Here is a 19,667-nt window from a genome sequence, read left to right on the forward strand (position 1 = left end):
AACCAAAAAAAAAAAAAAAAAAAGTGAAGCTGAGAGTTCAGTTAAATTCATGATCATAGATTTTGACTGTGTGTTTGGGCAAATAAGATACAGTTTGAAATCTGTGTTACAAGTCCTTACTGATTTCAGAGGGCAGAATTCTTGAATTGGATTTCCCCTCCTTGGACCCAGAAGAGCTCAGGTCTTTGTTTTCACGGGAAAGGCAGGCAACAGTGAATGCTTTTTATTGTTTTTGCTGTGTTGGGGATCAAACCCAGATCCCTGTGCATGCCAGGCAAGTGCTATTCCACTGAGCTACACCTCAGCCCTCAAGTGAGTGCTTTTGTAGCTCAGACAGTTCTCCGTGTAGCTTCTCAGTGAAGTATAAATGATAACTTTGGAAGTATTTCTGTAAGTTTACTGCTATGAAATAAAACTTTTCTGATTTTTCATGAGCCAACTCTTAAGGATTTGGCTTGAGATTTACATTGGCCAGCCTGATAAAATGCAGTTTTCCTAATGTTTTAAATGTGCAGAAGTACGATATTTTATCTCTCATCATACATTTGTGCTATAGTAGTAAGTCTAACATTGGCCTTCAACAGTTTTTTGGAATTGCATCTATACACATGGAAGCTTTTTACTAAGCATTGAGATACCGTTAAAAGAGGCTACCTGTTGGGCTGGGGATTTAGCTCAGTGGTTCGGCCACCTGCCTTACAAGCGCAAGGATAAAGTCTGAAGTGGTATAGATTCAGGTGTGGTCTCTGCGCGCTGCCCTCAGAACAGTTAGTGGACCCAGTCACTGTTAGGAGCAGCATGTGAAGACATTTCTCTACGTGGCCACCAGAGAGCATTAGTAGAAAGGGGAAGATAATTGAACATTTTAAAAGATGACTTCACTGGGTCAGATTTTAAGGCTTATTTCCTTCTTTCTTTACTTCCATATATTTTCAAGTGAATGTTGACATTATTTGTCTTTGGGATGTTTTAAGGATGAGAAATACTACTTACGGTCACTTGGAGAAGACCCTAGAAAGGTAAGAATTGTATATTTAAAACAATAGCTTAAGACTTAGGTGGAAAAAAAAAAAAAAGACTTAAGTGGATGTTACCTGGTACTGTAACTTTTATACTTACAGAGTGATGTATAACATGTCTTATTCTATTCTTTTCTCAATCATTCGTGCCCCCAATAAGAATATCAGTAACCATTGATTGCTTGGTTCTCAGATAGGACCATAGCATCTTAGTATTCAAAGTAATCTATTGTTTATTTTATAGATGCCCTTTCAGCTAATAATAATCCAAAATAAGTATGAAAATCCTGATCATTATATAATCTCAATTATGTATTCAGAATTATATAAATACAGCTTTATTAGAGTACATGACAGTTGTATAAGTTTTGCTTAAAGTAGAAAAATCTTTCTGTGAATGAAGTCTGCTGAGCTTATCAGCAGTGATACTGCTGAATCTGTAGTCTCATTGCAGGGTTTGTTATTCTTTGCCTGAAAGGTCTGTGTTTGCACATGCGCACAGCGTAGCGCTTTAGAGCACTGAAGTTTTGCCCCTGTCTTCCTTAATAGCCTATAGGTTTTTGCACTTTTCGATAAAGTAAAGCATTATGCTAATATTGTATTTATTATTAAAATTCTTTCCAGATTTTTTCTCTAATTATCTTTATGTTTCTGTCTATGTAGGATGTTGCAGATATCAGAAAGCAGTTTCCTTTGTTAGAAGGAGATATTAAGTTTCCAAAATTCTTCAAGGAGGAGCAATTCTTCTCTAGTGTCTTCCGAATTAGTTCACCTGGATTACAGCTTTGGACTCACTATGATGTATGATATATTAGGGTGATCTCTACAGCTATGGTAGATCTTTATAGATTAACATCCAGAAGCTCCTCCCACCGGCTACCATAGAAATCTTGACATTGCAGCTTGCCAAGGCATTTGGTTTGAGCAGAGCCGCTGTGCAAGGCAGCGATGCAGGGCTGAGCTCCTCAGCTGATGGCACAGCTGTGTTTCTTGTGCTGCATGTCTCTGTGGCCTTGATTCCTCACCATCTATGTCTCGTGAAGTGGGGTTGGGTTTTGTTTTGTTTAGTGTGTAAAACATGGCACTAGGTAAGGGAGAAGTGTTAAAGTGAAAAGGGATAGCTTGGGGTGCGAGAACACGAGCATGGCACCCAGCAAGGTGCTGGTCAAGAGAAAAGCAGAACCCATGGAGAACTATTTCCAGATGGAGGAATCTGGAGAAATCTGAAGGGCTTAGTATTTATGTCCTTTGAGAATATTCAGTGTCTGCTGTATTAGTAGGGCAGCAAGATGTGTGTAAATACTGGTCTTGATTATTGATTCTGTGGTGTTCTATGGTTATTTTACTTGCCTACCACATTCCTGCTGGCTTGAACCACACTGGTGGTCCATGACTGTCCTATTGGGCGACTTGTACCACTGGTGTACAAATGTATCTGATTACTTTTATCTATCCTTTACTAATAACATTAATAAAAAGCCACCTGGTGAGACAGTCAAGCATTTACCACAGGTGTTTAAGTTGTCTGACAGTAATAAAAATTGAAGCCCCGTTGTGAGTGTTAAATATACTGTATATCTAAGCACTTAAGACTACTGTTTTATATGATTTGGTATTAGGAGGTAGAGAAACAGGAAGCTAAAGCAATACCAATAGGTTTCCAAAGACTTTTTGTAAAGTTCTAAATCAAACATGTTTTATACATGTATTCTATAATTCATTTAAAGGCCTCTTGGGGAGATTTTAGCATAGTCATTAAATCTATAAATGAGTCAGACACGAAATCTTAGCATATTGTTTTTTTAGGTTAAAATGATGTGATTCATACATTATTAATCATGGTCTATGACTTTTAAATTTGGAGTAGTTTCTTTTACCTTGAGTTAGAATATAATATATAATGCTTTCTTAAAAATAAGTTAAGGGCATGCTAGTTATATAGTTAAGTTTACATAAGTAAAGATGTGGTGCTACAATGCTTCAGTAGTAATGGTATGTGAATAATCATGACTATCTTGTCTAGCATGCATCTTATTTCCCTTAGCTGAGAATCACATGGCTCTGGCTTTTACCCTTTCTCACAATCTGTGTCAAGAAAGTCTGCCCATACATACACAGGGACAGTTAAGATTGTTCCATGGCTGGGGATTTAGTTCAGTGGCACCATGCCTGCCTCACAAGCATAAGGTCCTGAGTTCAATCCCTGGTACCGAAAGAAAGAGAAAAGATTGCTCCATTAAGAAAGGGGGTGGGCACAGCTGTAAACATAGCACTGGGGAAGCTGAGGCAGGAGGATTGAGAGTTTGAGACCTGCTTGGGCTCCATTGTGAGCGCAAAGTCAGCTTGAACTATGTAGCAACACCTTTTCTCATTTAAAAAAAAAAAAAAAAAAAAAAAAGGATAATTTGCTAGGTCTTATTCCTATACAAATAACTTCATATTCAAGATACCTATAACCAAATTAAGGTTAAATTATGAGCTTAGCAGTGGCTGTAACAGTTCTATTTTTCTAACACCTAGTTTTTCTAAGTACTTTTAGTCTGTTCTCGATGTTTTTAGAGCATCCTTGATGGCCAGGTAGAATAACTATTAGCCCAGGGTAATCTCCAGTATGTTTAACTGGCCTTAAGGTCTGTTTATGGTACAGTTAGGACAAACAGTTTCCTAACTCCAGACTTAACGGATTTGCCAGCCCTTCCCATTTTAAGGCAGCACTACAGAAGTATCCTCAGTAAAGGCATAGTTATATTGGAATACTGTGTTTCCACTGGAACGTAAGAATATGATCTAAGAGCTTTAGGCCACATAAGCCAAGTCTTAGAATAAGGCTTAACATGTTCGTGATGGCGCCATGATTCATACGGCTCACTGCCGGTTAACCTGAACCACCAGTGGTACATATGGGACTGTCCCGTGCATGACTGCCACTTCTACTACCAGTGGAACGATCCGCCGTGTGGGACAGTCATACATGACCACCAGTGTGGTTCAAGCTGGCAGAAGGCGTTCAGCTCACACAGTCATCCCAGCTACTTCAGAGGCTAAAGCAAAAGGATCAGCACAGGCAAAAAAGACCCTATCTCAACAAATATATGAGGTTTATAATTAATTATTTAGAACATCAGTGATTCTACTTGAATTTTATGTACTGCTTACCCATAAGTTCTTCTTGGTCTTCAGGTGATGGATAACTTCTTAATACAAGTGACAGGAAAAAAGCGTGTTGCACTGTTCAGCCCTCGTGATGCCCAGTATTTATATTTGTCAGGTATGGTTTTATTGACGGTTATATTTCTAAGGTCCCCATCTCCTTATTCATATTAAAAAACAATTTGGGGCACATCTTCTAATTAGGGTTAATGTGTTCTCAACTGCTTATGTGTAATCCAAACAGTGATAAGCCGTAGGAAGAACGAGGTTTTAGATGATCATAATTACATTCTGTAGGTGTCAGTGGTCATAGAGAAAGAGTGGGCACTTGACTACTATCTCAGTTCCCACAGCGCAGCTATAATGATTGAACAGAAAAGAATGGTCAAATTTATATTTATGATTACTTTTTAGAAAGAATGTTAACTTTGCTTAAAAACTTTTCAGGTTCTAAATCAGAAGTGCTGAATATCGATAGTCCAGACTTGGCTAAATATCCACTATTCTGCAAGGCAAGAAGGCATGAATGTTCCCTTGAAGCCGGTGACGTGTTATTTATTCCTGGTAATATTTCTAGACCTCAGTCGTGTGCTGTTAATGAAGTCTGTGTCGTGTCACTCATCTTTTATGTGTTTTTCTTTGGTACAAACTATATTTATTGTCTTGTACAAAATGATTCTACACAGCTCTCTGTGTGTGTGTGTGTGTGTGTGTGTGTGTGTGTGTGTGTGTGTGAAGTGTAAAGTATACTTAGGCAAGCTCTTAGAAAACGAACAGTCTTCTTTTTGGGAGTGGTCTGTCAATACAGTCATGTGCTACATTAACAGTGATTTAGTCTATGACAGACCAGGTATTCAACAGTGGTCTCATAAGATTGTAATGGAGCTGAGAAACCCTGTCACTAGTAATGATACTGCCATCAGGATGTAGGGCACAAGTGAATGAGTCCCACATGCATGGCGGTAGTGGTTAAACCTCCTGCCCAGCCAGTGTGTGAAAACATAGCACATACAGTTATATATGGTGTGTAAACTTGATAATAAACAACTGCTGCTGATTTCTCTCTTTATTTTTTGGTGGTACTTGGGATTGAATTATAAGAGGAGAATGGGATAACTTTAACTAGAACCACTGTCTTAGTCTTAAATACATTTCTAGATTTTATTTATATATTTATTTATTTATTTGGTACTGGGGATTGAACTCAGGACCTTGCACTTATGAGGCTGGTGGTGGCACCACTGAGCTAAGTCCCTGGCCATTTCTAGATTATAAATTCATATTTAAATTTGTGGTTTTTGTATCTTCAGGACATGGTTAAGGGCTATGCAGTTTTCCCTTATTCTATACTTGATTTTTAAGCAAAAAGAAAAAACCCAGAAATAATGCATATACCGCAGTTTGAAACAAAAGCAAAAGCCTCATCTTGGCATTTAAATTTAACAAAATAGTTAGCCTTTTCTTTCTGTTATATTGAATGAGGAAGAAGGGTTCCAAAAGAATAGTTAAGATTGAAGCCATGTCTGAAGGCTGCTTTTGAAAATCAAAATATTTTAATCTTTCATTTTTTTGAGTACTCAAAATGAGTTTGCTTCTAAAAGTTAAACCTTCCTTTCTCCCTCTGACAAGGTTAAACATTTCTCATGTGATTAGTACTCCATGTTTCTTATATTATGGGATCACTTTAGTATTCCCCTAGCACTTACATTTTGAAAATGCTTAGACTCCATTGAAAACAAAGTACTTTCTAGTGCAAATAAAAATTAATTAGGTATGTAATAGTTTATTCATCTCTGCCACCAAAATATTATAGTTTTATATACTTATTGTAAAGAGGCTGAAAAAAGAGGACTATAATTGCATTAGAAATACAAAACAGGAAGCTATAATGAATGCAAATTGAAGCAAGTTAGAAAACCAACTTGGAGCTTGAACAGGAAATCTTTGAGAACAAAAGTTCTGTACTAAATCAGAAAAGGTCACATATACTCCTCAAATAATTGAAGTGTTCTGTGTACAAAAAAAAAAAACCCCAAAAAACATTTTTTATATGGTTGTATGACTCAGAAAGTATAAACAAGTAACACAAAACACAGCCTGAAATTAGAGAGCTACAAAACATATATAACTTGATTATGTCTTTCAAGTTAAAAGGAAAAATTGCTATTTCCAAAGGTTTTAGAAATAGGGGCTGTGCTGCCCCTGACACTTTAAATTGGTTGGTAATTCGTAGAAGTTAATTGATCCTGTTAGAAGCCAGGAGTGTGGTAATGAAGGCTTGCTCTGCTTACCAGGATGATTTCTTACATTGGCTACATGAAATTCGTGGTATTTCCCTGACATTTTGATGTTTTTAACTTATGTTTTAAAACTTTCTCCAGCTCTATGGTTCCACAATGTAATTTCTGAAGAATTTGGAGTGGGAGTGAATATCTTTTGGAAGCACCTTCCATCTGAATGCTATGACAAAACAGATACCTATGGAAACAAAGATCTGATAGCAGCATCGCGAGCTGCACAGATTCTGGACAGAGCCCTGAAAGCGCTGGCTGAGTTGCCAGAGGAATACAGGGACTTCTATGCACGGCGGATGGTCTTACACATTCAAGACAAAGCCTACAGCACAAACTTTGAGTAAATAAGGAAGTGAATTCAGTGAATATAAACCTTGTAATAAAATTTAGTTCAAATAGTGGAAGAGAATAACAGGATGTAAATTGATTTTTAAAAGATTGATGCTTTAAAACAGTCTGAGATTTACAGATTAAATAGGCATGCAGGTGGGTGTTTGTGTGGTTTCTGCTCCCTGCAGATTAAGAATTAAAGAATGCTATGCTGGGACCAGTTAGTCTTAAGATGCAAATAACAAAATTCAATTTAAAATGACTTAAACAATAAAATACATTGAACCACAGTCTACAAAGTCTGCTGGTTGAGTGGGCTTCAGTGTTTTTCAATCCTGTGGCTCAGTAACGTCACCAGAAACTTGGGGTTTTACCCATTCTTCCCCACAGCTTTGGCATCCAAGGCCAGCTGCCCTCGTGGTCATGGATGGTGGCCAGTAGCAGTCCGGGCCTTGCACCTCTTCATTTGCATGCAGCACAAGAGCCTGGCTGTGTTCCAGGGCCCTGGCTTGCTATGAGAACACTTTCCCAGGATTGCTACCAAATCTTCAGGACCCGTTGCTGTCAAGGGTTAGACATGCCAGCCCTGAGCCGGGCATTGGCAGAGGGTCTGAAATGCCCCAAGGCCAGTCAGGCCTGTGGGTACTGGGGCACTAGGAGTGAATGCCTGTCTTGAGACACATGAGTAGAGCAGAGGGCAGAGTGGGTTTTAAAATCAGGGTTCTGACAGCAAAGGAAAAAGTGTGGGCAACTAAGTCTTGTTGCCTCCACTTGCCTGTAATCAATCTTTTGAGGCAGGTTTAAAGAACGCAGATGCCAGGTCCAATCATGTAGACTAAGAGTAGGTGCCGGTTTTGGTATAAGCATCTAACACCTCCCAGAATGGGTGCAGTCAGGACTGAGAATCACTGGATGGTAGTGATTTGTTTGGTTAGTTTTGTGATTTGTCCAAAGCAAATGTTTGCTCTGTCCTGGTTTTTCCTGCTACTCAAGATGTCAGGTCTACTGCTATTAGAAAATAAGTCAATTGTAGTATATATACCCACGTCTAAATTGTAGCCTAGTCTTCCCCATGAAATACTTTATCATCTATTCCCTTTTAAAATGAATTTTAGGTTTAAGAAAGAATGAGAGAAAAAAATGAGAGCCTAATAAACTTGTCTTGAAGATAGCCACTATGTGTATCTGTGCTACTTGTTTTACAACTACTTACCCCCTAATACATGTGCACATCTCAAGCGGTCTCTGCATACATCCTCTTGGTGCACTGTAATTATGAAGGAAATCATATGCTCTATTGAAGATAATCCATTTATAAACAAGGACTATACTAAAAATTCTTACTTTCCTAGGTGTCTTTGGAAAGAGATTAACTGAAATTGAGATCAACAGAAGCAAAAAATCTGTCAGAAAAGGAGTTAATAGCTATATCTGATTGTCGGGTTTTGATCTTTGGCTACCTAGGTTACACCAAGAACATCTTTAATGATTTCTTTAGTTCAGGAAGGAAAGATACAATCTCCCTTAGTTTGTACAGTATTATAGTTAGCTTTTAATAAAATGTCCTTGTTTTTCCCTTAAACAGTAAAAGAATTAATGAAAGGTAAATCCAGAGTCCTACAGAAAACATGGACCTCAAATAGTTTATTCAATGTTTGTGGTTAGTGAGAGAGGAAAATGGGAACTCTTGGGCAAGTTAAAAAACCTATGAAGTTTGTTTTCCTCTTCAAGTAAAATGTCCACTGCAGAGGGTTGCTACAGAAGTCTCCAGGAAACAATGGAGGGCTGGTACGTACCAGTAGCTGATGGCTCTACTAGTTAATCCCATTTAATGTATTTTCTTTGCCAAGAGCGCTGAGGTAGGTCCTCTTGCAAGCTACAGGTGAATACTTTGGGATGTTTTTAAATTATTTCCCTGGTTGCTATTTTTATTAGGGTCAATTTTAAAATAAAAGTTATTTTATCTTTTTTGACTTCTGGGTTAGGGCCAAATGAAATACATAGTAGATGCAGCTTCTCAGGGATTCCAAATCCTTTATTGTTGGTAGAAATCTGAAGTTATCTAACCCAGATTGCAGGTGCAGACAGGTGTGACAGAAATGGATCAGAGTTCGGTGAACACGTTAGTAATTATCATTTTGTCTGCCCGTGTGCAGCTCATCTCTGACACCTCTGAATAGACCATACATGGCTTTTCTTTGGCTATAGTTTGGGAGCTTGACCTCATGCACAAAATAAGTGTTTTTGTTCCCAACAGAACTCACTGCCCTGCTTTCTAGATACACAGATTCAAAATAAAACTAATGAACGAGTTAAGTGGTAGAGTATAATACAAAAAATGAATAGTATATAGCCAGCGTACAGCAGAAGTATATATTATGGCATGGAGCTTTTCCAAGGTAATTACATGAGATTTGAAACTGCTACTTTCTGTGTAAGATAAGGCATGGCAGCTAAACATTTCTTTACACAGGCATCTGAGTGACACAAGCCAGCGATAGTGGCTGCCTCTATAAAAATGCTGAATGAACAGGTGGGGAGACTGGAATCTGCAGTTTGATTTGAATTTTTGTTAATGCTCATGTGTGCAGCATCACACTTCACCTTTCACGGACATACCTGTCTAGGTACCTGACTACATTGGAATGTTCAGCAATTTCAAACTTCACTTTCTTGAAAGACCAAAAGAGTAAACAAAGGTTACTTTGTAGTCTTTACCCTTTTGAAGCAGATTGGTGGTCAGAACCTACTGACAAAGCTGCTCTCACCTGTAAAGTCAACAGACGTTGAAGCTGAACCTAAGATGATGACCAGAAAAAACTAAATGCAGGAAGTTGGAAGGCAGATGTGGATAGAACAGAGCTGTTAGTCTTTCCTTCAGTGCTGTCATCGGGAGGATCTAACAGATTGGGCCATCTTGCTTCAGGCGTGTGGACCATGAGTGCTGGGTGCCTTTTTAGACACCTAAATTCTAGAGTGGTCATCCTAGGTCACTCGGCGATCACTACCACTAACTGGTGTAAGAAGTGATGTGGCCTCTCAGCCTTTGTGGGGAGCAGTGTTTCATTGCGTCCCCTCGTGCATGTTTCTCAACTTTAGAGGCCACAGTCACTTTCTCCTTAATGAGACAACATACCCAACACCGGCAACACGGGATTATTCTGGCTGTTACAATCCATGGTAGGCTTGCCCCAGGCAGAAAAGGGCTTAGGCCTGGGAGGAGGAAAGCTGCTCATATAGCAGCCAGGGAGATAAATCCTTCCATGTCACTCGTGACCCACCTCCTAATGGCATATTTAGCTGTAAACTCCCAGATCCAGTGACATTTCAAAAGCCCTGCCTGAGTGCATGAGGCTATGGGGGAAAATCTAGAGATGGACCTTGGCAAGCCCCTAGTGAGATACAATAGAAGGGCTTTCTTATGTATACTACCTTGTTTTGTACGTACTGTTAACTTTAGTCTATTATACATTTCCACACTAACACGCTGGGACTTATTGCCTAAACCAGTGATGGTGAAGTTTTTCGATCTTTCAGTGACAAATGGCTGGCTGCAGCACACATACCACAGGTTTGCCACTACTGGCCGAGACCCTCCTGCATTTGGGGGGTGTTCAGATACTGCATGAATGAAATGAAAAATGGATCACACCAGATTCTAACCAAGTTTCTTGAGATAAAGGAATACAAATACTTTAAATGATTAGCAAAGAAAATAACTTAAGAGACTTAGTTTCCTAGGAAACCCAACAGAAGAAATGGATATAATGCCCGTTTTTAGAGTAATTTTAAAAGAGATGTGTTTTTACGGGAGAGATGTTTAAAGTGCATAGGAAAAACATGGAAGAGTAGCTGGGTGTGTTGGCACACCCCTGTAATCCCAGCACTGGGGAGGCTGAGGCAGGAGGATCACTTCAAGTTAGAGGCCAGCCTGACATACACAGTCAGTTCAAGCCCACCTTGAACTACTTAGCAAGACCCTGTCTCAAAAAACAAACAATAAGAAAAAGAAACATGGAAGTTAATGAAAATAAGATAGAAAAATGGACAAGATTGAAGTAGCTTTTCAATTATAGATCAGCAGTCTTAATAAAAAGCATATCCAAACACTTCTATAGATTACTTTTAATACAATTATACATTCATGCTGCAGCGGTAACAATTTTCACATTATTATGACTTTTTTTCAACTGACTTATTATGAAGGCACAACCCAAGAGGATGCACTGACATTCACAATCACAGTGCAAAACAGACACAGAAAGGACCTATCTGAAGTAAACAAACCACTTGAAATTGGAGCAACCTGAATATATTTTCATTGTGAAAATATTCTTCCTTTTAAACCGTCTCATTTTGATGTGAGGGCAGTTGTAGGTACCCATGATTACTAATATCCATTCAACATATAACAGTTATAATAAAGCATTCACATGACTGGATGGCTAAAGAACTCGGATTTTTAAATAGCTTAGATTTTAAAAATTGATTCTTCTGTTAAAAATCCTAACTTATCATTTCAGTATATCCTGTAGAAATAAAAGACTTTCCCTAAATACATGTCAACTGGTGGGGGGCAGTGCTACGGATGTAATACAGGGCTTCATGCACTCTAGGAAGGCACTCTGCCCTTCAGCTACGCCCTCAGCTCAATACACATGAACTTAACCAAGGATTATCAAAATGAAGAAAACCATCCAATCATTATGCTTAAAGGCAAGTTATCTGTAAAATGTTACAATCACGCAGACTTTGTTATGTGATGAGAATCTTTGGTCTCAAATGAAACAGCAGGTATTTAAAGAAAATGGGACAATATAAAACTATTTTCTGTAGTTTATAGAATTAAATGCTCATTCTTAAGCATCTGGTTAAGAATCCCTTCTCATATTTTAGAATACTGTACTTGAGCTGGGGATTTAGCTCAGAGGTTCGGTGGCCTGCCTTGCAAGCGCAAGGACCCGAGTTCAATCCCTGGTACCAAAAAAAACAAAACAAAACAAAAAACACATAAAAAACTGTACTTGGAATGCATTTATAGTTATTAAGATAAATAAACCAAGAAGTTAAAATTTTATTCTCTATTGTTTAATAAATTTAGGTCCTCTGGGTCATTAAGACTCACGAGTCTTTTGTGTCTTATTTTTCCAGTCCTAAAGCAGCATGTTATTTCCCTGCTTATTTTATGACCTACAAAGTAATTATTAATAAAGTATAAAAAAGAGATCCCTTTGATAATTACACAGCTATGTTTCAGGGTTGGCTGAAACTAGTTTCTCAAGATGTATTTATCTAGGTCAAGAAAACAAGGCAAAAGGAAATTTCACCCAAATCATGTAGCAGTGTTGAGCAAATTCTATTCCTGAACCAAAAATTAAATCTTTGTCTTCAAACTTTCCCTTGTAACTTTTTTTGCAGCAACATAATTTTGTGTTTGGCCAAACAAAGCTCTTTTCTTTTGGCAGACAAAATCATGCTGGAAAAATGGTTTAGACCCATGGAATCTGACTCCTTTGCAATAGAGCACTAACAGAACATTATATATTTATTTTACCTGAGCTGATTTCTTTCAAAGAAGTGATATAGTGAAAATATGAAATGTGCTCTGCGGTATATTTTTACTTAAACAATTCTCAGGAAAAACTGGATTAAAAAAACTCAAAAATTAAGCCTTGATACTTAAATGTAAAATAATTTTTAAAACCAATTTTATACTATTACATGATCTTGGGCATTTGGAAACAAACATATTTTGATTCTCAAGGAAAAAAAAAAATAGCTTGGTGACACTTTAAGAATGAAACCAGGGCTGAGGGTATAGCTTAGTGGTATAGTGCTGCTTGCCTGGCACAAGTATAGCCCTGAGTTCAATCCCTAGTACTAAACATGTACACATACATGTGCACGTGTGCGCGCACACACACACACACACACACACACACACACACTCACAGATCCATGAGTTTATGAAAAAAAGGCAGGATACAGTTATTTCAAAATACTGGAAAACATCTGGGTACCGTTGAGAGAAATGAAGTGTTTCCATTTGTTTGGGGCGCCAACACAGCTAAATGTTTTCATAATTCACCCCTGTTAAATATAACTCAGAAAATCAATTATTTCCAATGATTTTAGTTGCCTTTAAAAAGTACTATATTGTTAACTTTCATTTTTAAGGGTCTTTTATCTCCTTATAGGATTATCACAAACCATTTTAGATTTCAAATGAACTGTTAATTCTAGTCCACTCCAAATTGCAAACTGCTCACATTCACATTACACTCACAGTTTAGGAATGTGTGCTTTCCCCAGACCCTAATCTGACACTCCATCTAGGAATTCTGTCATACACCTCATTATCTGAACTTGTAACAGGTGCTTCTGCTCTTCCTCTGAACAAGTACATTAATATTCTCATCTCAAAATACTTCATGAACCCTGAAGTGATTCTCTATAGAAGGAGCTTCCTTTGCAAAATGAATCTGGCTTGTCACCTGCACACCAAAATCTTCAAGTAGCTGGACAAATTTCTTATGCTCCTTTCCAATCCAAGATCTCATTGGGTCTCGTACTTGGTAAGGTGTTACATGCGTGTGAACAATAATCCCCGTTTGTGCGAACTCTTTCAAGACTTCTGGATATGTAACCCATGTATTGCTTCCTCCGGAATGACCACCATCCAGCCAATACATTCTTCTTATGCTCTTAATGAAAGCATCTATGTTCTTGTCTTTCTTGGCTTCTTTCAATTCAAAAAGCAACTGGTTCAAAACAACACATCCTTTACTAAATCCAATCAAAGTAAAAGATGCACCATTTAGTGATGGTGAATAAGAACTCATCGCAGACTCGTCGAACTTTTCACAGGCCCTTTCTTTTTCTCCCTGGCAACCATTACTAGCAGAAGGAGAACCAGACTTACTGTTAGATGCTTTGGAGTCCTTATTCCAAACATTTCCATTCTTTGATAGCACACCATTCTGACTTAAGTTAAAAGCATTGACTAATAATGTATACAGATGCTTGAAAGCTCCAAAGTCAGTGTTATGCTCTGGGGCACCAAACATGTTGCTTTTCACAAAGTTGTCATAGCAGCTGAACTTGTGCAAATGCATTCGAGAGCACTTTATCACCCAGATGTAGCTATCGGGAAACCGCTGGGCTAGAATGGTGGCAACGTTTTCTAGGCTCCAGTTTTCCCACTGATAATTCTCAGGATGATGAGTCATTACCTCATGGTAATTCTGAAAGATAAGAAAGATGAAGTCAGCCTTAGGTACATAAACTCATTTCCACAAAAGTTTCCCATTTTTACTGTGAGGGATTTAAACAGTTATAATGACCTATGGTTAATGTACTAGAAATGCAAACTGAATCTGTCATTACTTGCTGGTTATAAGGTGTGTTTTTTTTTCTTTTGTGGTATTGGAGATAGAAATCAGGAGTACTGAGCTACATCCCCATCTTTTTTTTTTTTTTCTTTTTGAGAAAGGTCTCACTCTGTAATTCAAGCTGTCTTTGAGCTCCATATGCAGCCCAGGTGGGCCTTGAACTCTGGCGATCCTCCTGCCTCAGCCTCCTGAGTACTGGGATTACAGGTGTGTGTTACCATGCCTGGCTCCCCTTTTAATTTTGAGTTAGAGTTTTGCTAAGTTGCCCAGGCTGGCCTTAAACTTGCAATCCTCCTGCATAAGCCTCCCAAAAAGCCAGATCACAAGTGTGTGCTGCACCTGACTCTGTTTATAAGATGTTGAACAAAACACTTCTTCAGCAATTCTAGATATGCTCTTCCATTAGTCCATTTTTGAGACAGGGTCTCCCTTTGTACTGCAGGATGGCCTTGAACATACTTCATAGCCCAAGCTGGCTTTGAACTTGCAGTGATCCTCCTGCCTTAAATCCCGGAGTGCTGGGATTACAGGCATGTGCCACCACACCCTGCCCATGAGTGTCCTTTTTTTCCCCATTAAGTTTACTGGTACATTTAAAGCAAACAATACAGTTATCATTGGGATCTTGTACCTTTACATGATATGTCTTGGTTCTTATTTTTTCCTCATACCCTGCCCTCTCTTCACCCCCTTCACCCTTCAGTATTTACTTTGTTTCTATTTTTTCCTTTACGGGTACTTCTGACCAAGGTAGAAATTTGAAATGTTTCCCCTTTAATGAGCTGCCACCCTGCACTGCTACCTGGATTCCTCAAGTAATCTGAATGCCATCTGATTCGATTCTGTTATTGTGAAAAACCTGCCATAACACTCATTGGAAAAAAAGTTTGTTCCTATCCATAATTACATTTTTTAATTTTTATTTTTGGTACCTGGGATTGAACGTGGGTCCTTGTGCTTGCAAGGCAGGCCACCGAACCACTGAGCTAAATCCCTGGCCCCATAATTACATTCTTAAAAATAAATTCCTAGATATGAAAAAACTAGATTAAAAATATTCCTAATTTAAGGTTGGTGATATAGGCTGCAAAACTGGCTTCCACAGAGATACATATTTCTTTCTTTGTTAAATTTCATGGGCACAGGATAACTATTTAAATTTGAATCAATTGAAAATTGGAATCAAGCTGAAATTTTATTCATATATATATTAACGACCTTCTTGCCTGTTCATATGCTTTGCCTTTTTGTATGTGGATCTTACTGATTTATAAAGCATTCTATACATATTAAATTTATGCTGTATATATGCATCTTGTTTTACTTTTAATTTTTATTCATAATAGCTTCTTTTCATTGAAATTTATTCATTTTGTGAAATTCACTGGACACTACTAACTGGGCAGGGAACAGAATGAACTAAATCCTTGCCCACATGCAGCTCATGCTCTAATGCAGAAATAACCTCTTAAGCAGATGGAGGGCAGCACCAGCCAACTGAAATATGATGGAAGCCATACAGAACACTTTCCAGTAACCATTAAAAATGTAAAAAGAAATTAATTTTAGTAACATTTTACTAACACATCAATTATTATCAATGTAACATCAATATAAAAAAAATACTGAGACTCAGGTGTGGTGGTGCACATCTGTAATCTCAGCTATTCAAGAGGCAGAAGCAGGAGGATGGTAAACTCAAGGCCTACTAATAATCGAGAACCTGTCTGAATCAAAAAGGAACAGGGATGATGCTTGGTGCTACAATGTTTGCCTGGCATGTACAAGCCCCTAGATTCAATTACAGCAAAACACATGCACACACACACTTACTAGGGGATTATTACTTCTTTTGCTTTTACTAAGTCTGAAAACCAGTGAGCATTTTGCACTTCCAGCACACCTCAATTAGGATGCTAAATTTTTATGGAATCTGAATTTAGATTCCATAAAATTTATGGTTGAAAAAGTAGATTCACATACTCAAGTTGTTCCAAATATACTTAGACAATGTCTAGGAACTGAATTATCACTTTTAAAATTTAAGTTAACTGAAACTCAAGTGAAAAGTGTATTTCCTCAAAGATATCAAGTGGTTAACAGCCACAAGTGGGGCTAGTGGTACCATACTGGGCAGGATGAGATATGTTTCATGGTGTAAGTGTACTGGAAATTAAAGAAGGGAAAAGGAGTATGAGGTTTTAAAGAGGGTGGGCAATTAATAACAGAACAGTCAGGAGAGGGTTTTTAAATACAGGAGAATCCAGGGGTAACTGAGGGAGGGAGCCATGTGGACAGCTCGGTAGAGCCACAGCTGCAAAAGGTCTCAAGTGGAAGCATGCAGGCACATGGGACAAAAGGCCAGGGTGACTCCACAGGCAAGAACAAATGTGATCACAAGGACCAAGAATAAAGACAGTTTAATGGGAAGGAGGGGCAGCTTTGGCTTTGGCTCTGAAAGGGTCTGGAGCAAAGGGCTGATTTAACTGCTATTTTGAAAGGATTGCTTTGGCTCCTCCTATAAGTGAAAGGAAAATAGCTGAAGCAGTGAGAGGCTACTGAAATTCCTCCACAAGTGTACACAGACTGTAATTGGAATAGAGATGCTGAGCAGTGATCCATTCGAAGAATACTTGGATTAGAGTCACCAAGATTTGCTGGTGGGTTGAGTAGAGTGTGTGTGAAAGAAATACTGTCACTCTGCTGCCATTTGTGTTTTTTAAAACTTGCCTAAGCACAGAATATCTCTGGAAGGGTGTGTGTATGTGTGCAGGTGCACGTAACAGTGGTAGCAGCCTTGAAGAAGGGAAATGGGTGACTGGAGAGAAGGAGGCGAGACCTACTCTTCAGTGTGTATAGCCTTATCTGAATTTCAAGCAAATGCATATTTTTCCCTAAAAAATTAAAAAGATAAATGTAGTACAAAAATTTTATCTATATACTATGGTATGAAGACAGAACCCCCCCCATAAGTTACTAATCAGAAATAAACATTAAAATGTTGGTATCTAACAGTCCCATTTTCTCTAGTTTACATATATAATTACATATACAAGAGAACATTATTTCTCTCCCCAAAAGCAACAAGCTTATATACATAGCTTGAATTTAAAAACGTGACAGGTTATGATTCCATGAACACATCTAGGTCCTAATTTTTAGGCACTTTAATTGCAAGTATACAGAAGTGTTATTTTTCTACATTCTCACCTATTCTTAGTGGTTACCAGCATTAATTTTTAAACAATTTTTGCTACCATAATAAAATGGCCTTATTTATTTACTTTGCATGCTTTGATTCCTAATTAGGTTGAACATTTTTCTGTTTACTGGCAGTTTTCATTGTATTTTGTTCATGTCCTCTTGACATTTTCCTACTGTACTTCATCAATATTAGTAGCTTGATGTATATATTTAAAAATGTTTATTCTGAGACCGTCTGACTTTCTATTGATTTTGCTATTACTTTCTACATATTGACTTATGATACACACAATTAACATAAAATCATGGGCACTTTAGGTAAGGACTTACCTAAATTCCTTTTATAGTTAAGGAACCCAAGGTCCTAGAAAATATAGTTATTTGTATTATACAGTTATGTAATCAAAATGAACCTAGATTTTATGCCTCTCAGTTCACTCTATAGGTGACATAAATCTAAATGGTATTTCCCTTTATTAGCCCCAGCTAATACGAAGGAACTATGTGAACTAAAGTGAAAAAATGGGATTGTTACTGCTGTGTCAAAGCCTAGATCTGAGAACAATGGGTAAGCACTTCCACATTCTGAAAAGAGACACCAACATTCCCACAGGACTTGCTAAGAGGCAGCCAAAGTTGGTTCTGCAATTCACGTTACTACCTTTGGCCAACCTACAAAGAATGGGCTTATATATATTTACTTATCCAAGAGGTTACCTACTGAATACCTAGAACATGTCAGTCACTAAGCAAGCATCACAGACACATCAGTGAACAAACTTACCAGTGAACAAACTTACATGTTAGTGTAAAAGGCAGACAAGAGCCAAAATGAAAAGTAACTGATAAGGTAAATAAACTCGGTAAGAATAAAGAAAAGCTGATAGGGAAGCTGTGTACCTGTGTGATTATTAAATAGGATGGCCAGGAAAGGCCCTGTTGAGAAGCACTTTGAAGCAGACCCGAGGATAATAAACACGCCCATACACACAGGAAGTGCTCTGGTCAGGATGCACAGAGCTGCTGAGTGAAGTATGCATGATGTGTCTGAACAACAAGAGGGCCAGCTATCTTGTGATCACTGCAGATACAGAGGCAGAGCCTTGGACTTATTGATGAATAAGAGGTATGAAAGAGAGCTCTAAAGTAATGCGAACCACCACCTTGAATAAGAATGTCTTCTTTAACTGGGATGAGGAGACTGAGGAGGGAAAATATCCAGAAGATTTTAGGTTTGAGATTATCTTCCAAATGCCCAAAAGGAAATGACTGTGCATATAGTTGGTGAGTGTAAAATTCACGAATGTGTCTAGGCTAGATACACAAGTGTCAAGGACTATTCAGGATACAGGTAGTATGTAAAGCCATGAAACAGAAAGTGCTGCTAAACAACTGAAAAGAAACGGGAAGACAGGACACTAGGGTACTCTAATAATTTTTAAAGTTTCCAAAAAGATGTAAGTGACCAGATCTCATCAGGTATTCACACGTTTAAGCTCAACTGATTCCCTATAAATTATTCCATTTTACAGCTAAGTGGAATACAGAGATTTAATAACTGAAATTTCATAGCTAAAAAGCACAGAAAAGGGGTTCAAACTCAGGCAGTCTATTATGATGAGAAATTGGATTTTAAATTTTAATGAATTTGGCCCCATGTGGCTAATGGCTAACATTTCATAACAGTTTTAAAATAAAACTCAGGTTGCAGAACATAACCAGATATTTGCCTAGAGCTATAAAATTAATAATCAAGATATGCTACACTGGGTCTTTGCATGTTTGCCTATAATCCTAGCTCTTTGGAAGGCTGAGGCAGGAGGAGGCTGAGGCAAGTCTGGTGGCCAACCTGGGCAATTTAGAGAGACTCTGAAAAAATAAAAAGCTGGAGGGGTACGCAGTGGGATTCTCAGTATTGCCTACAGCTACAAAATAAGAGTACAACACCGAAAACAAAGGTAACAGCCTAATTTTGGTGAGCACCGAAACACTGACACTTCGCAGTTACTGCCCTTGTTTCGCACCACCACCCACCTTATCTTAGGGTCACTACACGTAGGCGTCGTTTGTAGCGCGGCGTTTGTTTCTAAGTCAGTCGGCGCTTCAACACTGAGCGCGCCCTAGACCCCTGGATGGCCGCTGAGCCCTGCCCAGTGTCCCTGCGAAGCCAAGTCAGAGGCGGGCACGGTGCCCGGTCTGGCCGCCCCTGGCCTCGCGGCGCCTCACCTGCACGTCGCCGGGGAAGTACAGCACGTGGTGCTGCTCGCCCGCCGGGTCCC

The 19,667-nt window shown here is 38.5% G+C and overlaps 2 protein-coding genes across 2 annotated transcripts in view; one reads left to right on the top strand and one right to left on the bottom strand.

Moving 5' to 3' along the window:
• The window catches only part of Tyw5 (tRNA-yW synthesizing protein 5), an 18,446-nt gene extending 10,481 nt beyond the window's left edge, over positions 1–7,965 (top strand). Inside the window, exons 4-8 of the mRNA XM_010631989.3 lie at positions 975–1,019; positions 1,683–1,820; positions 4,200–4,287; positions 4,617–4,733; positions 6,551–7,965. Of these exons, the coding sequence (XP_010630291.1) occupies positions 975–1,019; positions 1,683–1,820; positions 4,200–4,287; positions 4,617–4,733; positions 6,551–6,807 (645 nt within the window). The 3' untranslated portion in view covers positions 6,808–7,965. The remainder of the gene's footprint in view (positions 1–974; positions 1,020–1,682; positions 1,821–4,199; positions 4,288–4,616; positions 4,734–6,550) is intronic.
• A 4,997-nt stretch (positions 7,966–12,962) lies between these two features.
• CUNH2orf69 (chromosome unknown C2orf69 homolog) lies at positions 12,963–19,661 on the bottom strand. Its single transcript, XM_010631999.2, has 2 exons — positions 19,615–19,661; positions 12,963–14,037 (listed from the first exon to the last, which is right to left on the bottom strand). The coding sequence occupies exon 2, from the start codon at positions 14,020–14,022 to the stop codon at positions 13,213–13,215; it is 810 nt and encodes a 269-aa protein (XP_010630301.2). The 5' UTR covers positions 14,023–14,037; positions 19,615–19,661; the 3' UTR covers positions 12,963–13,212.
• Between the last annotated feature and the right edge of the window lie 6 nt (positions 19,662–19,667).

This window comes from Fukomys damarensis, unplaced genomic scaffold, assembly GCF_012274545.1.
Source record: "Fukomys damarensis isolate Sample0158 unplaced genomic scaffold, DMR_v1.0_HiC HiC_scaffold_26, whole genome shotgun sequence".
NCBI classification, from domain to species: Eukaryota; Metazoa; Chordata; class Mammalia; order Rodentia; family Bathyergidae; genus Fukomys; species Fukomys damarensis.

Bases quoted from the DNA above. Each gene is read 5' to 3' on its own strand.
- CUNH2orf69 (XM_010631999.2), bottom strand. From the start codon at position 14,022: ATGACTCATCATCCTGAGAATTATCAGTGGGAAAACTGGAGCCTAGAA.